We start from the raw sequence: 19,857 nt of genomic DNA, 5'->3' as shown, positions 1-19,857 counted from the left end.
ACCCGAACTTTCGTAATGCCGACGCACACAAGATAAGGAGCTGCCCGTGACTTTGTCGAGTCAGTGTCGTTCTCGCTTGCTGTTACGCTGCCAAATGGCCGTCCGCTTTTCTTCTGTATCGATGATCGTCCTTTATTCTGTTTAGCACAATTTAGCCGATTAAACCTTTATTATCAGTTTTCACTTGTCGAGTTCTTTTTCATTATTAAGAATATATAGGCTACATTTAAACAAGTCCGTGAATTAACTTTTCTAGAGCACATAGAACTCCAAACACGGCGAGGAATTAAAGGATTCTAGCTAACGACGATTCTCAGATTACGATTAAATCTTTAATCTGCGATGCACGCAAAGAAAACGAGTGAGCAAAATGTCACGTCTATTGTCCCGGCGAAGATGGCATTTATTTTTTGTAATAGTATTCTCAGTATAGTGGTTCGATAAATTTTTATTTCTATTGTTCGCTGTGATTGACTGCCTTTATGTTCTTCAAAAAGGTGAACTCATAAGCTTTATTTGGAGTGTAGTGCCGAGGCATTCGAAAAAGGCAACAGTGATATCACCGTCTCTAATATTTTCATTAATAAAAAATCGTAATTTTATGTAATGGCGTGACAACTCCTAAGCTAAACTGAAAACGACTTGATACAAATAAACACGTCCTCTATGTGGAGGCTGTACAGAAAAATAAAGCAGAGATTATTTTATTGCAATCAGCACTCCCCCCTTCTTTTTCTGGAACGGGCCTGCGATTCCGGTAGACATCAAAGGTCAAGTCAGTAAGAAAATTTCGTTTTCATCTGTTACGGGTTCCGCCTGAATTCAGTTAAAGTAACACTGCTGAAGTTGTCACATTCAAAACTACTTAGTTCTGCTTAGGCATCACGTTTTGAATATTTGTAAATGAAATGTTGCCGCTCAAACAATTTAACTGCCATGCTTGGATAAATCGGCGAAGCCGACAGTCGGATGATAACCGTACTGAAGCGGAAAACTCCGCCAAGGAGTCCAAAGAAGTGTCATAATGCTAACGTGTGTTGATACCGCTCAGTTTATAAAATCAAAGTATAAACGTGTCATGCTTCACTGTCCGAATTGAAACAGTTCATGTCAAGAAAAGAGGGCCCATTCAGATAAGTTTTTTTTGCGGAAGGGCTAGTATATGTTACCTTTGGAATTCAAAATGCTCGCAACTTTAGGACTTGCTTTGAAACATTGAAATTTGGCTTCGTTCATATCCAGCTAGCTGCCGGCCGCTCTAGTGTGCCAAATAATGCTCGCGCCTTTTAACAGTAAAGGGGTACCTTCACAGATGACTCCATCTTTCAAAAGTAAAAACAAACAAAAATTGCAGGCCATTTTTAAGGCGTTTTAAATTTTTCATAGCATTTACAGGGCCACTTCGGGTTCCTCGATTCTGCGGGCACATTAAGCAGGCCGTCAGAGTTACACGAGACACATTAGCATCACATGAAACGTAGGTGTCACGATACGTATTTGTGTCACGTGACAAAGTTATGGTTATCGGAAATTTTGTCTGAAATAGCGAGAAACGTTCATCCGTCCTCCATAAACGTAATGTCAATTCGTGACAGAACAGGACTATATCGTCTAAGCGTCCTGACACCGTAGATTAGGAACGTTACATTTTCAAACTATCACTCTCGCCAGTGGAGTCTGCTCTGAACTAAGAAACAAAATGGCGGCGCCCACAAGACCAACAGGGAATAGAGAGGCGATACTCTAAGCATAGCTTATTTAGGGCCACTATACAAGAACCGTAGTATAAAAAAGTGGATCCTCCCGAAGTGTTACTAATTTTTCCATTCGTGTGTTGACTGTTGAGTTAAGATGTGTGGAGCGTAAGTTCGTCTGCTTCTTCTTCAAGGGTTGGAAGGATGTCAGAACGCCGAACTCTGATTGGCTTTGACTGAAGGATAGTGGGTAGGCCTCAATGAAAGCTGCCTTAGGTCTACCCCTTATCCTTCAATCAGAGCCAATCAGAGCTCGGTGTTCTGACGTCACCACAACACATGCAGAAGATGCAGACGAACTTGCGCTCCGCATACGTAGGTGCACCTTAGATTAGACGTAGTTTCATCAAGATGTACATGTTACGAATGACAAAAAGCATCTTCGACAACAGAACCTTAGAAGAACTAAAATACGCAGTGCATAACCTATGCTCGAAACTTCTTTCTTTTTTCTATTCTTGATGTCACGACGGGTACAGGTGGTAGGGGGGGTCTGCTAAGTACCACTCACCTGGTCCAGCTCGGAAGTAGGTCAATTGAAGAGTGTCTCCTTTGTCCCCTACTTCGAAGATGGGACTGAGCATACGCACTGTGTCGCCACCCGTGATTTGTGTCCAGTTGACCACTTGGATGCTTAAATCGACATAGGCGAACCTTTTCCAGGATATGGGCTCGTCTGCAAGTTACAGAGATATTTTGTTTGTTTGTATAAGATACGCAATCACCCAATACGAAATTCTGCGGGGCGGCTTCACGAAACGCGTTTTTACTTCAGGTAATTCACGTCCCACCTTGTTCGTGGAAAGCACAGACCCGCCACTTTCACCATTAGTCTGCACGCCGACGATTAGTTGCTTGCGTCGTTTTTGGTGTTTCTGAATCGCAGAAGCTTAACGATCGGGTGACTCCGTCGACTACAGACCTCAGGATGTACGACCGGGGACGTATTCAGGGCCGCTAAAACCTATGCTTACTTTGATATTTTCCTTGCGAAGTTTGCCCGGCGGCCTCAGCTGCGCCCTTTTTCTCGGCCAACGGCTAGACATCACGATCACGACGCGAAAACGCTTGCGCTGTCTGTCACTTTTTTTTTTTTGAGCGTAAGAAATCGTAGGAAGAATGTTCATCAACATGGCGTCCATAGAGATTTTTGTGCCATAAGTGCGTCACGTGAAACCGCCCCATGAAAACACTTACACCATCAAAACTAGTGAATGCATAATCTATTTGGAATTCTTACCAGAGCTCAAACCAGATATGTCCGTCGTATCATCTAAAACTATCATTGAACTGAATGTGGTTCCACAATAAGGCCAATATTCCACTTTCGAATATATCGGTCCGCAGGAGCATCGCTCGTTTTAGTTTATTTATTAAATGCATTCATCAGTTTACTGCTTGAAGGATTTTTCACTCCATGTTTGCATTTCCTCGCGTGTTTATCACCGTCATAAAATGCACCCCTATACCAATTCAACTTCGTTTTATAACTATTTTATACCACCCAACTCCCTGGAATGAAATTACAGCCCCACCCTCTGTTTTCGATTACTCTGTGATATTTTCAACCAAGCGGTAGTTCAACGGGTAGCTTGAATTTTTCAGTTATATACGTTTTCCAGGTGTATTCATTTTCTAATAATTGTTAACCTTCTCCGCTGCTTTGTACGTTGAAGGTAAATAAATTAAATGAACTAAAATTGTAACCCCAAGGTTATTGAGGACATCATCATGATACTTTTATTTTGTGGGCTCATAAACAGCCAATTGCCTGGATTATGATAAGCATAAACTGTATCGCAAATTGCTTTAGATTCCGACGCCCGCCAATGATGTCGTTATACAATACTTGACGTGAGTCACTCGATTCAAGTTTTCTCTTTTAATCTTTAGGTAATTAAAAAAAATGCAACCCTACAGCAGTGCGGTTTGTGCATATCAGCTATACCGTCAGTCGGACACTATGCTAAGTAAATAATGCATAAGAAAGACGAGTAATTGACTAAATTTCACTAATTATCTTATGAATTAGTGTATTTAAGAGATATTTTTAAATTTCAAAATTGGAGGAAGTCAATGTCACAGGCTAGCCCAGTTCATAAAAAACCTGAATCAAAAACGGCGTTTGAGCTATCTAGCGCCAAACTTTACTCTATAAACTGTCTGAAACCGAAACCAAACGCTCAAAACGCGCCTGAACGACAACCCCCTATTCCTATCAGAGACCCACGTGGTTATGACGACATTTGCGGAACAATTTTTGTGACAGCGCGACAAAGCTGATGATGGCAGGGCATTTAGATTGGTTCGAGAGTAGCTCCTGTACTGTGTGATGTTTTTAGCGCTTTGTGACCAGCCTATACTTGGATGACTCGGAAATACAGGCGTTTTTACGATTTTTAGGTTTGCCTTTTATTATCTGGTTAATGTCCTCCAACCTAAGGAGCTCACTGATATCGATAAAGTTGAATTGATGGCTGTTTTTGTGGCCTGCTCCCATGGTTCGAGGTTCACGCATGAGAGGACCTCCAAAGTGTTTTTTCAGTTTATAGATTTAAAACTCAAGTTTCTACACGATCATATCTGTTAAACGTCTAAGCACCCCCCCCCCCCCCCCCAAAAAGAAAAAAAAAAGAAAGTGCTACACTACGATTCCGGGCACTCAAAACTAGTCTAATATATATATATATACATGACATTTTTTAAATAATAAATGAAGGGGCAGTAACAGTCAGTATAACGCAAAAAATGAAAATACAAAATAACTCACATATGATTCACGGCACATTCTGACCCGTGAACAGGAACTATTTTGTATAGGAAACGCATTGAGTACTTATACGATATTCAGAGGAGACCCAAACATTTCAATGTCTGAGTTGAGGTATGCTAGTTCCAGAAAAAAATGTCAAGTTCATTTCAATATTTCTTACGTGGCAAGGGGTGCAGAGTGAAGTACGATACGAGAACTGAAAAGGTAATAACAACTAATAAGTCCTGCACACGATGCTGTAATCGTCAATTTTTTGGTTCGCATATGTGGCGTTGTGAATCTGGCTCAATGGTCTTGTTATTTATGAGGTGGACTCTGCCCCTCGAGAAACCAAGCTTGCAAACAGCTTCCTCCAACCGAGACTAACGTCACTACATTAAGATGATGGCAACTCAACAATTAGAACCCACACTTGACACCAAACGTCCATCGACGCATTCATTGGACATGAGGCCCAGCCAAAAGTTGACGCAGCAAACGCGTCCCGTATTTGCCCCGCCCTGGCACCTGATGGATGCCGTATATAATTCGGGACTAGATCTTGTTACCTAGACGGTGTTTGTTGTACCCACCTCCGGATGCGTCCGCTGAAGAACTGGGAGGAGGCGACAATCTGCTAGGCCGCTTCAGACTTGAGAGTCGTCCTGTACCGACCAGCCACTGCAGTCCTACAGTTTGGAAGTCGTTGACGTAGCCGCAGAGATCTTCGTCGAAGTCGCATTCAAACAGCGGCCTGCAGGGCTCCGGGTCGAGTTGGAGGTCGTCGATGCCGAAGTTGGTCCCAGGATTTTGAAGGTCGACACCTTTCGCCTTGAACACGACCTGGTTTAAAGATTTGTGTCTCTTGTAATTCGCTTTTGTATGGCACTCAACGAAGCAAGCTGGTGCTAACTCTCTTTTACAGGGTTCTCAGTAATCATGCCTCATTGATGAAAGCCACTGAGAGCTTTAAAAAAAAACGCCGGCTGTCTGCAAGTCAAGAGCACCTCATTATCTCTTCTGATTCAATGGTGTTGCGGCTATTCTGAACAAAAACGCTGAAAAACAATTCAGAACGCAAAAAACCTAAGCATAAAAAGGCATTTCCTGAGCACCTTATGCTGTTACTGAGTATAGGTCCTATACTCACGTAAAGCTTAAGAAAATAAAAGCGTAGCCTATGAAGGGGGAATGTTTTATCAGTCAATATTCAGGAAGATCTGTAACATTTTACTTCAACGTTTAGTTGTAAAGGCCGGCTGTAAAGAAACTCCGACAACGCACAGCGTTATGCCGAAATGGAACCATACAAAAGGCCAAATAAACGCGTCTCCGGCAGCACCTCAACCTACCATGAGTAGATATCTGAGCCAAGTGCTTTACTGACTGAGACATACAGGGTCTTCTTTTTTTTAAATATTGCATGATGACAAAGACGAGGACACATCTAGTACCACGTATAACCTCGAGAGCACTGATAATATTACGTAAAGTATAAAGTGTTCGACATATACCGATACTGAAAAGTCGGGAAGTGATGGACATCGCTCAATACGAAAATGCTAATCGGGCTTCTTCTCGAGCTCGTCGAGGACATTGGTCCTTCGTGTTTCTGTGTTTCTGCCAGTCATGTGGGTCTTCTAAAGGATATGCATCCACTGGAAATCCCCACGGTCTTCCGTGGGAAGAGGTTGAATGTAGCACGCGTTGATTTAGAGGTGCTTTTTCTTTTGGTTCTTTGGAGTGTAGAGCAAAAATATAAGCATTTGCGCAAACAAAGCTGTGTTCAATAGTTTCCAGAGTATTGCACAGCAGAGGGTTCACACAAAACAAATACCTTTGTCACATAGCTATGGTTTAAATAGTGGTGTGTGGTTCTAAAGTTGAAATGAAATACACTTTGCCGTTGGCGAGACGCGCATTCTGCGCACCCGTTTTAAGACATAGTAGTCAGGACCATCAGGACACCAGCTTCGGTAATTAGGCAAGGGAAATAATCTATCGACTAACGTTTGGTAAAACTCCTTTCTGACGCCGTGATTAAATAATCAATTGAAAATTTGATTTATAAACCGAACAGCACTGACAACTTCTTTGAGAATGCCAAAATGACGAAGTATCGTTGCATCAATGGATTAAGGAACTAAGTCAGGGGGAAGATCGGGCAGGTGAGTTTGTAGATGTATCATTCTAAACTGATGGAAACACGTTCAGGCGAACATTAAGCGTGAAACAGTCTGTCTTACGAAAACGTGGGTAAGGCCGATCCTTCCTGCTTTGATGAAACGAGCCAGATTGCCGCGTCGCATTGGCTCCAAAGTGGAGCCACGTACAAAGGTTGCAGATATCCAATGAAAGCGTTGAAGGTGACATCGGGCACAATGAATTCCATAGTCGACGTACCACAGTTCGGCAACCAGACATAAGTCCCATGCTTTAGTACTCAGGCTTCAACATGTGTGCTCGGCTTTTAGGTTTTACGGCAGTATCTCTACAGTAGTGACATCTGTTTCGAACACAGTCCAAGGGCGCATCCAGCTAGGTTGACACCACGTAGGATATTAGGTACCGTAATTATAGACACTTGTCAAATTGAGTATTTCTATTTCGAATCACCGTAAAATGAAGTACGTGCCATATTGCTTTATAAAATACACTGACATAGTAAGTTTCGACAATTTCATGCAACTTTATAACTGAAACCATACCTTAAATTATACTCACCAAAATAAAATATGGTTGCTTAAATAATTTGTAAGCGAATTATTGAAACGTTTTTGATTTTCCTCCCGAGGCCTTTGTGAGGGGCTACTATGTTATCATACTTTATTCTGTGTGATGCGTAGATTTTTTCAAGAAAAGATATGGTCGCTGTTTTGTGAAATACCATGTATATACTAGATGAACATCTTGGGAAGAAACAGCGGCAAAGAAGCTTGGACAAGAGTAAAGGAACAAACACGACAGGACTGCGTGACGTGTTTGTTCCTTTACTCGTGGCCGAGTTTCTTTGCCGCTGTTTCTTCTCAAAATGTTCACCTCATACCAACTAGCCTAACACGTCATATTCTCGTAGTTGTTATATACTAGATGTTTGAAAGTAGACTCGCTTCAAATACTAGCTTGCCACCGTGAATGTAAAATGCTTTGTTTGACAACCATGGGCACACCTAAGAAGTTCATTTGCCAAGGAAGGAAGGAAGCACCTTTTTGCTTAGTTTTAAGGCTAAATAGCGCAAGCAACTGCCCGTTAAAAAGTATACAGCCGTTGATATCTATTCATTTATTTAGGTTTGACAACCAGACAATCTACGATATTTATTGGACTACTCCGCGGACTATACATGTTGGAAGTTCAAATTTTACGCAGTACAGATTCTCTGGGTGGATTTTAGAAGGAATTTATTTTTCAGAATTTTTAGTATATCGTAATGTCAGAGATTTTGCAAATGACAGAGTCTACTAGCGGTAATTTATACATGCTGCCAGTTTCTTTGTTCGCTAGTGAAGCAGGCACTTGCCAATGTGTGTTCTGTGTATAGTCTAATGGGCAATTTCCTTTCCAATTGTGACAAGGAAAGGGGCCAGTTCTCAAAACCTTATTAAATTATGTATATGACGAGGACCATCAAGCCTCGGCTAGCAAACTGTTCATGGTAATAAAACCCGAGACTCAGGAACACAGAAGGGGACGTACACAGCACAACGTCTCAATGTTTGAGACGATGTGTTGTGTTCGTCCCCTTTTGTGTCCCTGAGTCTCGGGTGTTATTACCATGAATCACCGCCAGCTAGCTTGTTTAAGTATTGTTGCAACTATTCATAGCCGGGAACGCTCTCCTGGAGCCAACAACATCAACCGAAGCTCCCTTGGTACCCCGGAGCTCAATACCAAGGGGGGGGGGGGGGGGGGGGGAAGGAACAAGCTCGTTTTGCGCTCTGGTAACAACGCCCTCCGGGGACACCACTATTTTGCCATTTTATTCGAACAGGTGGCTATAATTTATAACTGCCACCCGCAACGACATCCCCTAATTTTTTATAGGTGTTGCAGGCTCCTGCCGCAGGCCTTCGGTCTATCTGTAACCAGCACCAGCATCTCTTTGAGTGCAAATAGATGTTATCATATTATCACATATGCTGGGATACTTCTTCACTAGGGCACACTAAAATAAAACTTTTTGGCCTCATACTCTTAGTTCTCTCTAGATTTTTTTACTTCAAATAAACCAAGAACGTAATTTTTTTTATGATTGTCACGGGGTTGCGCATTTTGGACCTTCCCCAGTCTAAAATACATTCCGCACAACAAAGAACTTTTAGCGTGCTTTTTTTACCGAAACTACGGTAAAAGTTACAAATGGTAGACAAAATGTATCTCGGATTTATTTGTGTTTTTTTATATTTCTAATCCTGGCCACTGCGACTATAATTTACCCGGTTTAGATGATTATTACCTCTGTTATATTCAATTTTATGGTGCAAATCATAAAAATTAATTAAAGCTTGAATAAATATTAAAACTACAAGTAAAATATTGCTATTGTAAAGTAAGGTTATCTGTCGGAAAATGCATTTTAATACAGGCACCTATTCTAAAAGTGTGTTTGAAAATACTTTTTTAATCAATTTTTATCTTTTCTTTTTTTTGTTTGCAGAGTTTTCTGAATGGTAAAAAACACGCAAAAAATTAGATGCAATATATAGTTTTGAGAGAATAATTCGTGCATTCCAAATGTCGATTTATAGGAAACTATTTTAAGATATAAACCTAGGTCGTAGCCAATTCCTTGAGCCTGCTTGTTAATTATTTGTCCGCCTTTAGTCAAAGTGTTGTCGTGTTTTAATACAACAAATAATTAAGCATGCTATATATAATAGTACAATGCTTTCATACACATGTCCAGCTTGTTTAATTAAAAGAAGAAATATGGAATATAAAAAAGATTTCATTATTTGAGTAACAAAGAGCAACAGTTTATAAATTTACCGTCTGAAGAAATGTAATTATGTATCTGGTGTTCGGCTTTGTTCGTTGAATTCTTTCGTGATTGAAACAATGCAATATGATTACTGAAGTGATGGTTGTTTATGGTTACAACCTAATTACATTGCTTCTTTCTGTTTGTTTATTTTTGAATGCGACTGTTTATTTGAGTGTAATGGAGTGGATCCAATCCAGTCTCTTTATGCTTTTTCGATAGATTTACTTTTGTTGTTTTTGTACTCCACACCTGCAAGGTCCTATTCAAAAGCTTTGCAGTATACACTAAACAAGTAAAAATACATGAAAAATATGAAAAGTTCAGGCGAGATTGAGCATTTCTCCCCTACCCCCAAAACACAACAAGGAATTAACTACAATAAAAGAATGAGCGCGCACGCGAGCTGGGGAAAGTCGACATAACTTAGTCCGAGACAGTTAAAGAAACGTGTCTTGTCCGTTCATTTTCTGTGTCTTTATTTTTCCTTCCCTGTCGCAGGTCATGTTACGTAAAAAGATCTACGATATTTACGGACACAGTACCTGGAATTCCTTCTGGAAAGCGATTGGCACACGAGCCAGCATCCAATCAACCCTCGGATAGGGCGGTTGTTCCCAAAGAACGGTGCGCTGGCTGCCGTCCCCAGGAACCAATTCCACGACGATCCTCCCAAGGGAAACATTATCCCTTCGGTACCAGAACTTCAAACACTGCGCATCAGGACGTCCTTGAAACGACGGGCTTGTCACCACGGAGTCCTTCGTCGCCCGATCTTTCCGAAGTTCCAAGAAAGAGTCTGCAAACCAGAATGATGGAACAATAGAGGCTGCTTCATCGCAAGTGGTACAAGTAACAGCGTTACTGGTAACAAGTTAGATTTCTCAGTAACGTACTAACGTACTCTACATAATCCGAAGCGACTAACGAGTAAAGCATTTCAGTTATTATTTTACCTCCTTCTCTATTAAATATGCTACTCGCTACTCACTAATTTTCAATAGAATTTGACACAATTGTCCATTTAAAGAGCCAACGCTCCAGCGACACGTTCTATATCCTACACATTTTATAAGCAAACGATAAACGAAAAAATATTGTGAAATTTCTGCGTAAGACTTTTTTCGCTGCCAAAGTTAGTAACATCGTCTTATCGATGTCAAACACTAATGTCTAAAGTAACGCAAAAAGTAAAGTTCATTAGTTTTGGTAACTACGATAAAGGTAATTTGTGACATTTCCAGAAAAGTAACGAATCCCAGTAACCCATTAATTTCTGAGGTCTAATGAGTAATGGTATTTTACAACTTATTTTCGGTGATGAGCACAACACTGCAGCTGATCATGATTGTCTCGTCTCCAGAGAGTGCCGAGTTTCAATCGAGCCACGTGTGGATTTGGTGACACCATCAGTACCAGAAGCAGGTTTTCTGTTCACCTGACTTGAACTTGACTTGTCACAATGGCTGACCCGGATTTACCCAAACTCCTCATGTTTTAGCCGTAGCCTTAAAGGGATATACAACAAAAATTCCGCGCTTATTTTTTGGTCTATATGTTTTCAAAAAAGCTGCATCACATCGAACATGCCAATATTTTGTTAAAAAAGTCACCAAAAGGAATTTTAAAACGAATTTAACGATTAGCAAAGAGTACCTGGTGGATGTCGCTAACGCCTCGCTTGTAATGCCCGTCTAGGAACCTTGACAGCTAGTGACGGAGGTTGTCTCGCCTTCGGCCACGACGAGAGAAGAGGGGCAGGAGGAACTCCCCTCTTCCCGAGAATGCTTTTTGTGTGTCGCAGAAGTCGCTATTGTCCCCCTACAAGATTACAGAAGATTAACCCGTCACTCAGAATTCGTACAAAAGCAGCCGCTTCGGTGGCTGGAACGACTAGGCCATTCTCTCGACGTCACCCTCGCCGTAGCTTTGCTCGTCTTGAGACGACCTACGTCACGATTGCGTTGGATGGCACGTGGTCTCCGCTGGGCCTTCTCCGAGCGCTTGCCAGAGTGGGCCGTTTATAACGAAAAATACAGCCACCAGGCTCAAAATACAAACGTGCGATTGTCATTTACGAATATTGTGGATCACATTCAACCTATTTTTGAACACGACGGGAATATTTCAAATTTCGTTGAAGTATCCCTTTAAGGCTGATCTACGTATTCACGTTTTGTCTATGACAGGATGCGTGGTGATCCCTTGTGACCGCTAGTGACGAGAGACAGCATTAGCACCATTTATTGGGAGGCCCAGGATTTCTTCCAATCTGAGATTAACTCCTAACTTTTTACTCATCATTGCTTCACTATGGGCTTAAATACTTGTTAACGTTGTTATAACCGACTATTTGTCATTATTATTGCGTAGATTTGACATCGCAAATGAGGCAAAAGCTTCAATGTCATATATGACTACTCCGAAGCGTCAATAAAAAATACTGCCTGGCTCCTCCACTCCAGAGGAACGGACCCAGGCCCTCTCCGTTAATTCTAGCCATTTTCTTTACCGCTTTACAAAGAATCAATAAACATATTCTCACTCACTCACCTACAGAGCGGTCATACGTAATACCTGTTTCTAGGGCTTTCTCACAAATACCGCAAGTGCAACAGTGTATTCCACTAATATGTCGTAATTGGTCACAAGAAATTACAGGGCGCTTGGTTACAGTCAAACAGAAGTGCGTGAACGAAATTTAGAATAGCAGAGTGCATGAACACCTACGGAAACCTGAGCTCAAGGATCACCGATGGCAAGCTGACAAGGTTCAAGCCTTCCGAAGTCGGAATTAATTTTACACCGGAAGCACCTGTAATAAATTTGTTCGGTTGGCGGGAATTGTCCGTGCTCTAGTGCATAAATTGGCCGTCGAGACAACAAATATTGGCAAAGTAATCTTGTCGTATGTTCCTGAGAGGGAAAGTTTAAAAGCGCGGAAACAACACTCCACTGCTATGTTTGTAACGTTCAACGTTCTTTGGTTAGGTACGCGGCACTACTGATAGATTTGGAGTGTGTGTGTGTGTGTGTGCGTGTGCGTACGTGTGTGTGTGGGTGTTTGCGCGCGTGTGTGCCTGTGCGTGTATGAGTGTGTGTGTGTTTGTGTGTTGGGGAGGGTGAGGAGGCTATCATAGTTAAAAAGGTATGCGCCAGGCGCATACGGTTTGTCATTGACCCGTGCGTCATTCTCAGGGCCGGTTTATTGACCGAATTCTACGAAACAACTTTTACCCTTATTGCTCTTTGTGAAAAGAGCCTTGTGGGTTGCATCCTATCAGACTACACAACGCTTAACGTAAACATTGCGATTTTACTGGGGATTGCGAAATTGCAACGTCGCTCGTGCGGCGAAAAAAAGTGCGGTGGATGTTGCGGTGCTCTACGCCGCCTTTGCCAAATCGCAAGAAAATTCGCACCATGTGAACGAGGCTTGAGACTGCTTCACACATCTGCGTCTGAATCTGCCCGTGTGCGTGGAAACCCTTTGTGAGTGTTTGCGACTGACACATTGGGGCTATCCGTCACTGATCGTCGTGCATTTCAACAGAATGTTTTTGCAGCATTTGCAAAATCCAATAAAAATGTATTAAAACTGTCTATTTTCCAGTTGTCTAAATGGTGGGGAAAGAGGGAAAAAATCTTCTAATCGTGCGCTTGTAGATCTACGCCTCATCCTTAATAAATTGGCTCTTACAACGTCGTTAGAAATATTTCTAGGCCACGATGAAAGAATGATGGCTACACAACTAGGAAAGATGCGCGTATCAGAATTTTCCCCAGTCTACAAATAGATTGAGCCAGTGTCTCGTCGTAAGAAGCCACAAAACTTTGCCATGTACTCGGCCAGAATCAATCACGAGTGTGTGGAGCAGCCTTTATGATGTCCTACTGAGAAAGAAAATACTCCATTCGTGACATGTCGAATAAACTTATCAGAACGTATCAAAACTAGATAAGGCACATATAGGGTTCATTTGAGGCTTGTATAATTTGAAATATTTTCTTTACCTCCTTTTATGCGTACGGGACATATTTATATTTTATTTGACACTAAGGTAGGGAACGTTTATTAACAAGATAAAAAACAGCGAAAACACAACGTAGGCTTACGTGAATCAGGCGGTCCAGAACGGATGTGGGAATTGAAGCCCGACCAGCTGTTAGACTGGAGTTTCCAGCCGGTGCTAGCATCACCGACATTCCACTGGCAGGTGTCGTACTCGAAGTCACACCAACCTGACAAAGTAAATGACAACTAAAACCTTGAAACCGTAAGTGTAAAACTATCTTTAGTAAAAAAAAATACTCATCTTTTACAATGACGTTTGATTGGGGCGTGAATAGTCTAGAATAGATAGACTTGACTTTCGCATAATTATTAAGTCGACATTTTGTTTAATTTGAAGATTAAAAAAAAATTAACTGAAGCCGTGGTTGCGCGCTTTTATTTTAATATTTAGCATTCGTTTGGACCCATGATAAGAAAATAATGTTTTCTTCGTAATTACCTTGAATGTCGGTGGCTTGCTGACAAGGCCCAGGTGTGAACTCCATCGGACCTACCGCCATCTCGGCCGGCCAGTGTGTCCAGCTCATAAACGAAATCGTAATCTGGAAGGAGAGGCACAATTGTCGTTCTCCTACGCAAGTCGAGAGTCGCTAAGGCAAGGAAAAAAAATTAAAGAAATTTGTCGTAACTGAATGATTAAATTGAGCTCTGATGCTTATTTTTTTTCGAAATGTCTGAGCCGAGCACATTTTTTGTACACCCGGGATTTACTCTTTCGGGAACGCCATATAATATCTGTGAATTAAAAGTAAGCCATCAAGAAAGCGACTAGAATATGATGCAAACACCGACATTTTCCCACGCGCTCTCTTTCTGCCGACATCACGTGTTGGATACACCAACGCGTGGCTCTGACGTCATGCCAGTGATTTGGCGCTGCTGTCGGCACTGCGCATATGTAGAAACGGTTTGCGAGCAGGCAGTCCAAAAAATATATATATATATTTCGCGTGTATTTTTCAATTTTTTCTTTTTTAAATTTAGCTGACAGGGGTTTAGTCTGCATTCATTTCACATTGTGCTTCTGGAACAGGCTGTACTGCACCCATATTGCCCCATACTACATCTGACGCAACGGGTTCAGGGTTGGCAGCTCTAGTGTCACTGCTTTGATATCTCGCCAAAATCGGCTGTCTGCGTAAAACAGAGCACCAGTAATCAAGAGGTTTGGTAGATAATTCCGATGTCCCGAGTAACGATACTGATAGCGATACCATCCGGGCGCAAATATGTCAGCAGAGTATCCAGTACCGTCAACGGGATAATCAGAACAATCCACTAAAACTTCCTAATAGTGAGTATTAGTAGATCATTTCCATAGATCCGATCAGGATACACGATAGCCATACGATATACATGCGCAAAGGTGTCGGCGAAATAGTGAAAATCGTTATCGGAGGTGCTGGAACAAGTTTCTAAAACTCCCTATTCAGTCAAAAAATAAGGGTAAACTCGCCTGGTTGAACCGGCCATTCATGTCCAGAGTGCGCCGAACGAGGAACCAGCGGTCCACACTTGATCGGCCTCGGTGATCGACGAAAATGTGCCCCTCAATGGAGCCAGGAGAGCCATCTCCTGTGTTTTTCTCCAACGAAATTTTCAAGGAGGCTCCGAGCGCACCGAACATGTGGTATCGGAAGATGCCGCAGACAGGCTGGGTTTGCTCTGGGACCATGGGAGAAGTCAGGACCAGAGCACCTCGATTCTGGAGGATTGTTGCCTCACTTGCAAAGATATAGTCGCCTGTTGGAAGAGCATCGAAATCGATAGTGTGCTCCATTTACATGGCACGTGTTAACACTGATCATAATCACTGACAGAATGAAAAACGCATGTAAAACAAATTGCTACGGAATTCTGTTTCATACGTGAAACGTTATAGAGTCACAAACGTTTACCGTCACCCTGAGCTTCGAGAGTCCTGACGCCCATATTCACGGCTCCCTTCATTAGCTAGCTTAACGCGTAACATTTGTACTTTGATGGTTGCTTCTAGAACGAAGCGATATCACCGCTATTCGGGCTCACAAACCTGGCGATCTTCCAGAGCCATCCATACTCTTGCCGAGCTCATCTTCCTTAGTTTGCACAGGTGGTCGAGATCCTCCTCGACCGCATCACTCTTCCTCGCTTACCTTCTGATAACATGACCTCCCACATTCAGCGGCGAGCAGATCACTCCCACTCTACCACCCATCAACCAATCAGTATTGAGTCTCGCGTTCATGCTTTTATCTGGGCTTCACGAAATGCCAAACCCCTAGCGAAAGAACGTCTCACGTTCAAAGGCAGAACATCTCTTTCGGACACCCGGCTTCCAGCACGTGCTCGTGGTCTTCCTAAATACGGCGGCGGTGTGTGCAGGCTCGGGGCTTACGAGACGTCGAAGCATTATTAAAGGTGGGAAGGTCACGATGGAAGGGGGACAGCTGAAACTCCTTACTGCCGTTCGTAATCTCTCGGCGACTTTAAAGAACGGTGCGAAACAGAGTAGAACATATACGAGTGACGCAAAGGGGAGCACGTAATTTCCGAACTAAATCTAGCCGTAAAACTGAATTGGAGCGAAATTATACATCGATAAAAATTTCTCGGCAACTTTTCAAGCGCAGTGAAGTTTATTTTCAATTTTACATCTATTGAAGCCATCCTGCTAACTTGAGCGAGGTAATCGACACTGCCAACGTAAAAAGCATGAAAACATTCCAGCTCACGGTCCGTACCCCTCGGCTTTGTCATAAAGATAAAGTACCCCTTGTTTTTCCTTGCGAGGGGAGGGCGCGGCAGTGCGGGAAAAATTAAGAATGAGCCAAATCTTTGAAGTGAATCTAAGGACGCAATCGAGCTGGTTTAGACTGAATATTACATAAACTTCTGGACTACAGGAAAAACGACACGAACACCGAAAGGTATCGAGATCGTTAAGTGTTCTTGCCCATCTTGGCCTGCGGTATCGGTGTTTATGTCATGTCAAAACGTTATCATCAATCTTAGAAAAATCTGTCCTGCGAATATCAGTTGTCAGTTGAACTTTCGGGGATGAAATGGGGTGTATTCCCTAAACTGTGACATACTGATCTTATATATATATATTTGTTTATCTTGCACACTGGATATATTTTTAATCCTCTAGGTAATGGGCTGTGGAAGAGACTTGTGACAAAAAGAATTCAAGTATAATTTGTATTTTTTTATTTATCGAAATGTTGTGAGGGCAGCTTCAGACATGGAAAATGGTTTCGTCACTTACAAAACCGTAATACAGTGAAACCAGGTGCAGTCCGTTTCACACTATGATCAAACAATGATGGGCCAGACGCAGCCGAAGCTACAATATGATAGAGCCAATGAAGCAGCAAAAAAAAACCATCGCCATGTTGCTCCTTGTCTTTGTAAATCTACTATACCCCGCTCAACCAATCACCCACAGTAAATTGTGGGTGATTGGTTGAGCAATATAAAAACAAAAAGTAGCGTAGCTTTGTGGTCACGCATTCGCTTCCCACGCAGCGGACTAAGGTTTGATTCCAGCGGTAGGCGGACAACCTTTTTCGAGGATTTTGCAAAATCGGCGACGGACACCCTTCGCCCCACTTCACAAACAACAAGAACATCAACATCAACAAAGTACGTCATTCGCAGTGGTGGCAAGGGACCATAACAACTATCGCTGTAAGATTCACGCACCTTTAGTTCCGGCGGGAAGAGCTACTGGTCCGATGTTGCTTCGTGAAGGGTACTGAGAAGCTCTGTAACCGAAGCGCCACCTGACGCCGCTTATCCTCGGACGGAACGCCCAGTTACAGAATGACTGGTCAGAAAAGTCACAACTCAAAAGGCGGTCCACTGTAAGTGACAAGAGAAAATACGACTGATGTACAAAAAACAAAAAAAAATTTAAAAGAGAACGAAAAAGTTATATTTATTATGGTTATAAAATCCAAGCTGCGCAGAACTTGACGTGCTACTATAGCGAGACATGTGATCTTTCCCCGCTAAATTTAGACGCGGCTTTTACATGACTGTCACCCCGTGATCACGTCGCCTTACATAAATTAAGCCGTGGTGTTGCCTGACGCTGTGACGTCATGAGACGTCACATAGTCACGTGATATCAAGGAATGTCACGTGACTCTGTGGCGTCTGCTGCAACATTACTAGATTACCTCAGTTGTAGAACTCCCGCGGTGGGGTGTACCCCTCTCACTCATTTCCGTCGGCTCCCGTCCTTCAAAGCGCCAGGTAGATTTTCGTTTCAAAAATGTCTGTTTTATGGAAAACACAGTAAACACCATCTAGACGATGCGCTTTGGAACGTACCTATTCCATAGAACACTGTTCCCTGTCGTCTGCGTCGCTGCCCGCCGTAGACCCTGGCAAGTTTCTTGACCTTATTTTTTTACAGAAAGAAAACTACGCTTTGTAATTTTACAAGAAAAGTCCGACCTATGAAATGCGCCTTTGACGAAAAGTTTAGAAGGCTACGTGCAGGCGTCAATTTTTACGGTCTATTTTAGATCGAGCCTGGTGACTTGAACCACCCTATATATATATAAAGTCAAAGATGCGTACTGTCGGAGTTACTAATTCGAAGTTTATTACGACGTTTCGAACGGGGACCGCTCTTCACCAGGTAACGCTGTACACTCGGTTACCTGCTGAAGAGCGGTCCCCGCTCGAAACGTCGTAATAAATTCGAATTAGTAACTCCGACAGTACGCATCTTTGACTTATTAAATTTTCCCGGTCCAGTGTTTTTATATTTACTTTACTTCATTATACACACACACGCACACACACACACACATATATATATATATATATATATATATATATATATGTATATATACAGGGTGTGGCCGTAAAAACTTTCACATTTGGTACGCCTAGCAAAAATCGAATTTCAAACATACATACCTGAAATTGGGCACACGAACGTCGTTTATTCCAAAGTTTTTTGCCTATTTTTTTTAAACGTCAACTCGGGAGTAGCGAATTATTAAAAAGATAACAAAAATGACAGACGTGCATTTCCTATGGCCTATACCTGCCCGTTCGCCGTCTGCTATCTGGTTCGAGACGCCGCTCCCAGGTGGCGCACTGAACGCAAAAACGCGGGAAACCCCGCACAAAAGGCTGGTGTCGTCCGAGATAATCGTGATAAAAAGTGATTTGATTGAAATATATGGACGATTGTTGAAACTACCTGTTTCAAGTCAAGTTTTGACAGATCGTCATGCAAGCAAGAAGACACCATGATGCGACGAGATCATTTATTTACAGCCTGGAAGAGCAAGTGGTGCTGCTACCGTTGCAGACAAGTGCGTTTTGAGTTATCATTTCATTCTGATTTTTACAGGGCCGCTGCAACACATAAAGTAATTTTTTTTTTCATACAGCTTGGGTATAATTAATAATTAACACACATGTCGCAAGACATATTTAAAAAAAAACAAAAAAAAAATATCGTATTAAATGGAGCAATATTTACGGTGCTGAAGTCATTTCGGTGGGCCGGTGATAAAATGGCTGGTATTTGAGAGAGATAGTCGTCTTTTTGATAGTTTCCCATTGGTACCTCTATCAGCAGCCTCTACTTTGCTCTCCGCGTGCGGCAAGCAGCACGAGAGAAAGTAAGAGGGAAACTAATAGTTTAAATTCCGTCAGGAAGTGGAAGTTTTGCGTTCATTCAATTGTTTACTCATGAAAAATACATCTTCTGATACGCCTCTTCTGTCACGGCGATTTGAAATAACGTTGATGCTGCAGCGGCCCTTTAAACGATAAGGGTTCGGCCGATTCGATGTGCCCGCCGTTTACAGACGCGCAAAGCCGAAGTCGAGCTTCGTACGCCAGGAAACCCCTTTCGCGCATCCCATCGTCGATCTCAAGGAACGCGCCCTCAATTTTTCCTTTCAGCTCTTCGATGCTGGGGATCCTCGTCTTGTAGACAAGTCCTTTTATAAATCGCCATACGAAAAAAGTCGCACATATTTAAGTCGGGGGATCGTGGAGGCCAGTCCATATAGTCTGATCCCCGACCCATCCACCGCCCATGGAACGTGTTATTGAGCCATGCCCTCACACTCTATGCGTAATGGGGAGCCGCCCCATCCTGCATGAATATACAGTTTTCTTTTGTCATGTGGGACCTTTCAAGCTCAGGGAGCATTTCCGTTTTCAGTATGTCCAAGTAGGCATCTGCGTTAACGGTGCCATAAAAAAAAAAGGGGGACCCACTATGCCTTCACGCCAAATCCCACTCCACATGTCACCTTCGGTGAATGGAGATGC

The 19,857-nt window shown here is 42.5% G+C and overlaps 1 protein-coding gene across 1 annotated transcript in view; it reads right to left on the bottom strand.

Annotated features, from left to right (window-relative positions):
• LOC120840044 (MAM and LDL-receptor class A domain-containing protein 1) overlaps positions 1–19,857 on the bottom strand; it is a 129,200-nt gene that overhangs the window by 3,990 nt on the left and 105,353 nt on the right. Inside the window, exons 13-19 of the mRNA XM_040210475.1 lie at positions 17,251–17,409; positions 15,020–15,306; positions 14,003–14,105; positions 13,605–13,730; positions 10,034–10,287; positions 5,100–5,349; positions 2,266–2,430 (exon numbers count right to left, since the gene is read on the bottom strand). Of these exons, the coding sequence (XP_040066409.1) occupies positions 2,266–2,430; positions 5,100–5,349; positions 10,034–10,287; positions 13,605–13,730; positions 14,003–14,105; positions 15,020–15,306; positions 17,251–17,409 (1,344 nt within the window). The remainder of the gene's footprint in view (positions 1–2,265; positions 2,431–5,099; positions 5,350–10,033; positions 10,288–13,604; positions 13,731–14,002; positions 14,106–15,019; positions 15,307–17,250; positions 17,410–19,857) is intronic.

This window comes from Ixodes scapularis, unplaced genomic scaffold (genome assembly GCF_016920785.2).
Source record: "Ixodes scapularis isolate PalLabHiFi unplaced genomic scaffold, ASM1692078v2 PGA_scaffold6__148_contigs__length_123643588, whole genome shotgun sequence".
Lineage (NCBI taxonomy): Eukaryota > Metazoa > Arthropoda > Arachnida > Ixodida > Ixodidae > Ixodes > Ixodes scapularis.
The sequence above is the reverse complement of the archived record's forward strand: the minus strand, read 5'-3'. Positions and strand labels throughout refer to the sequence as shown.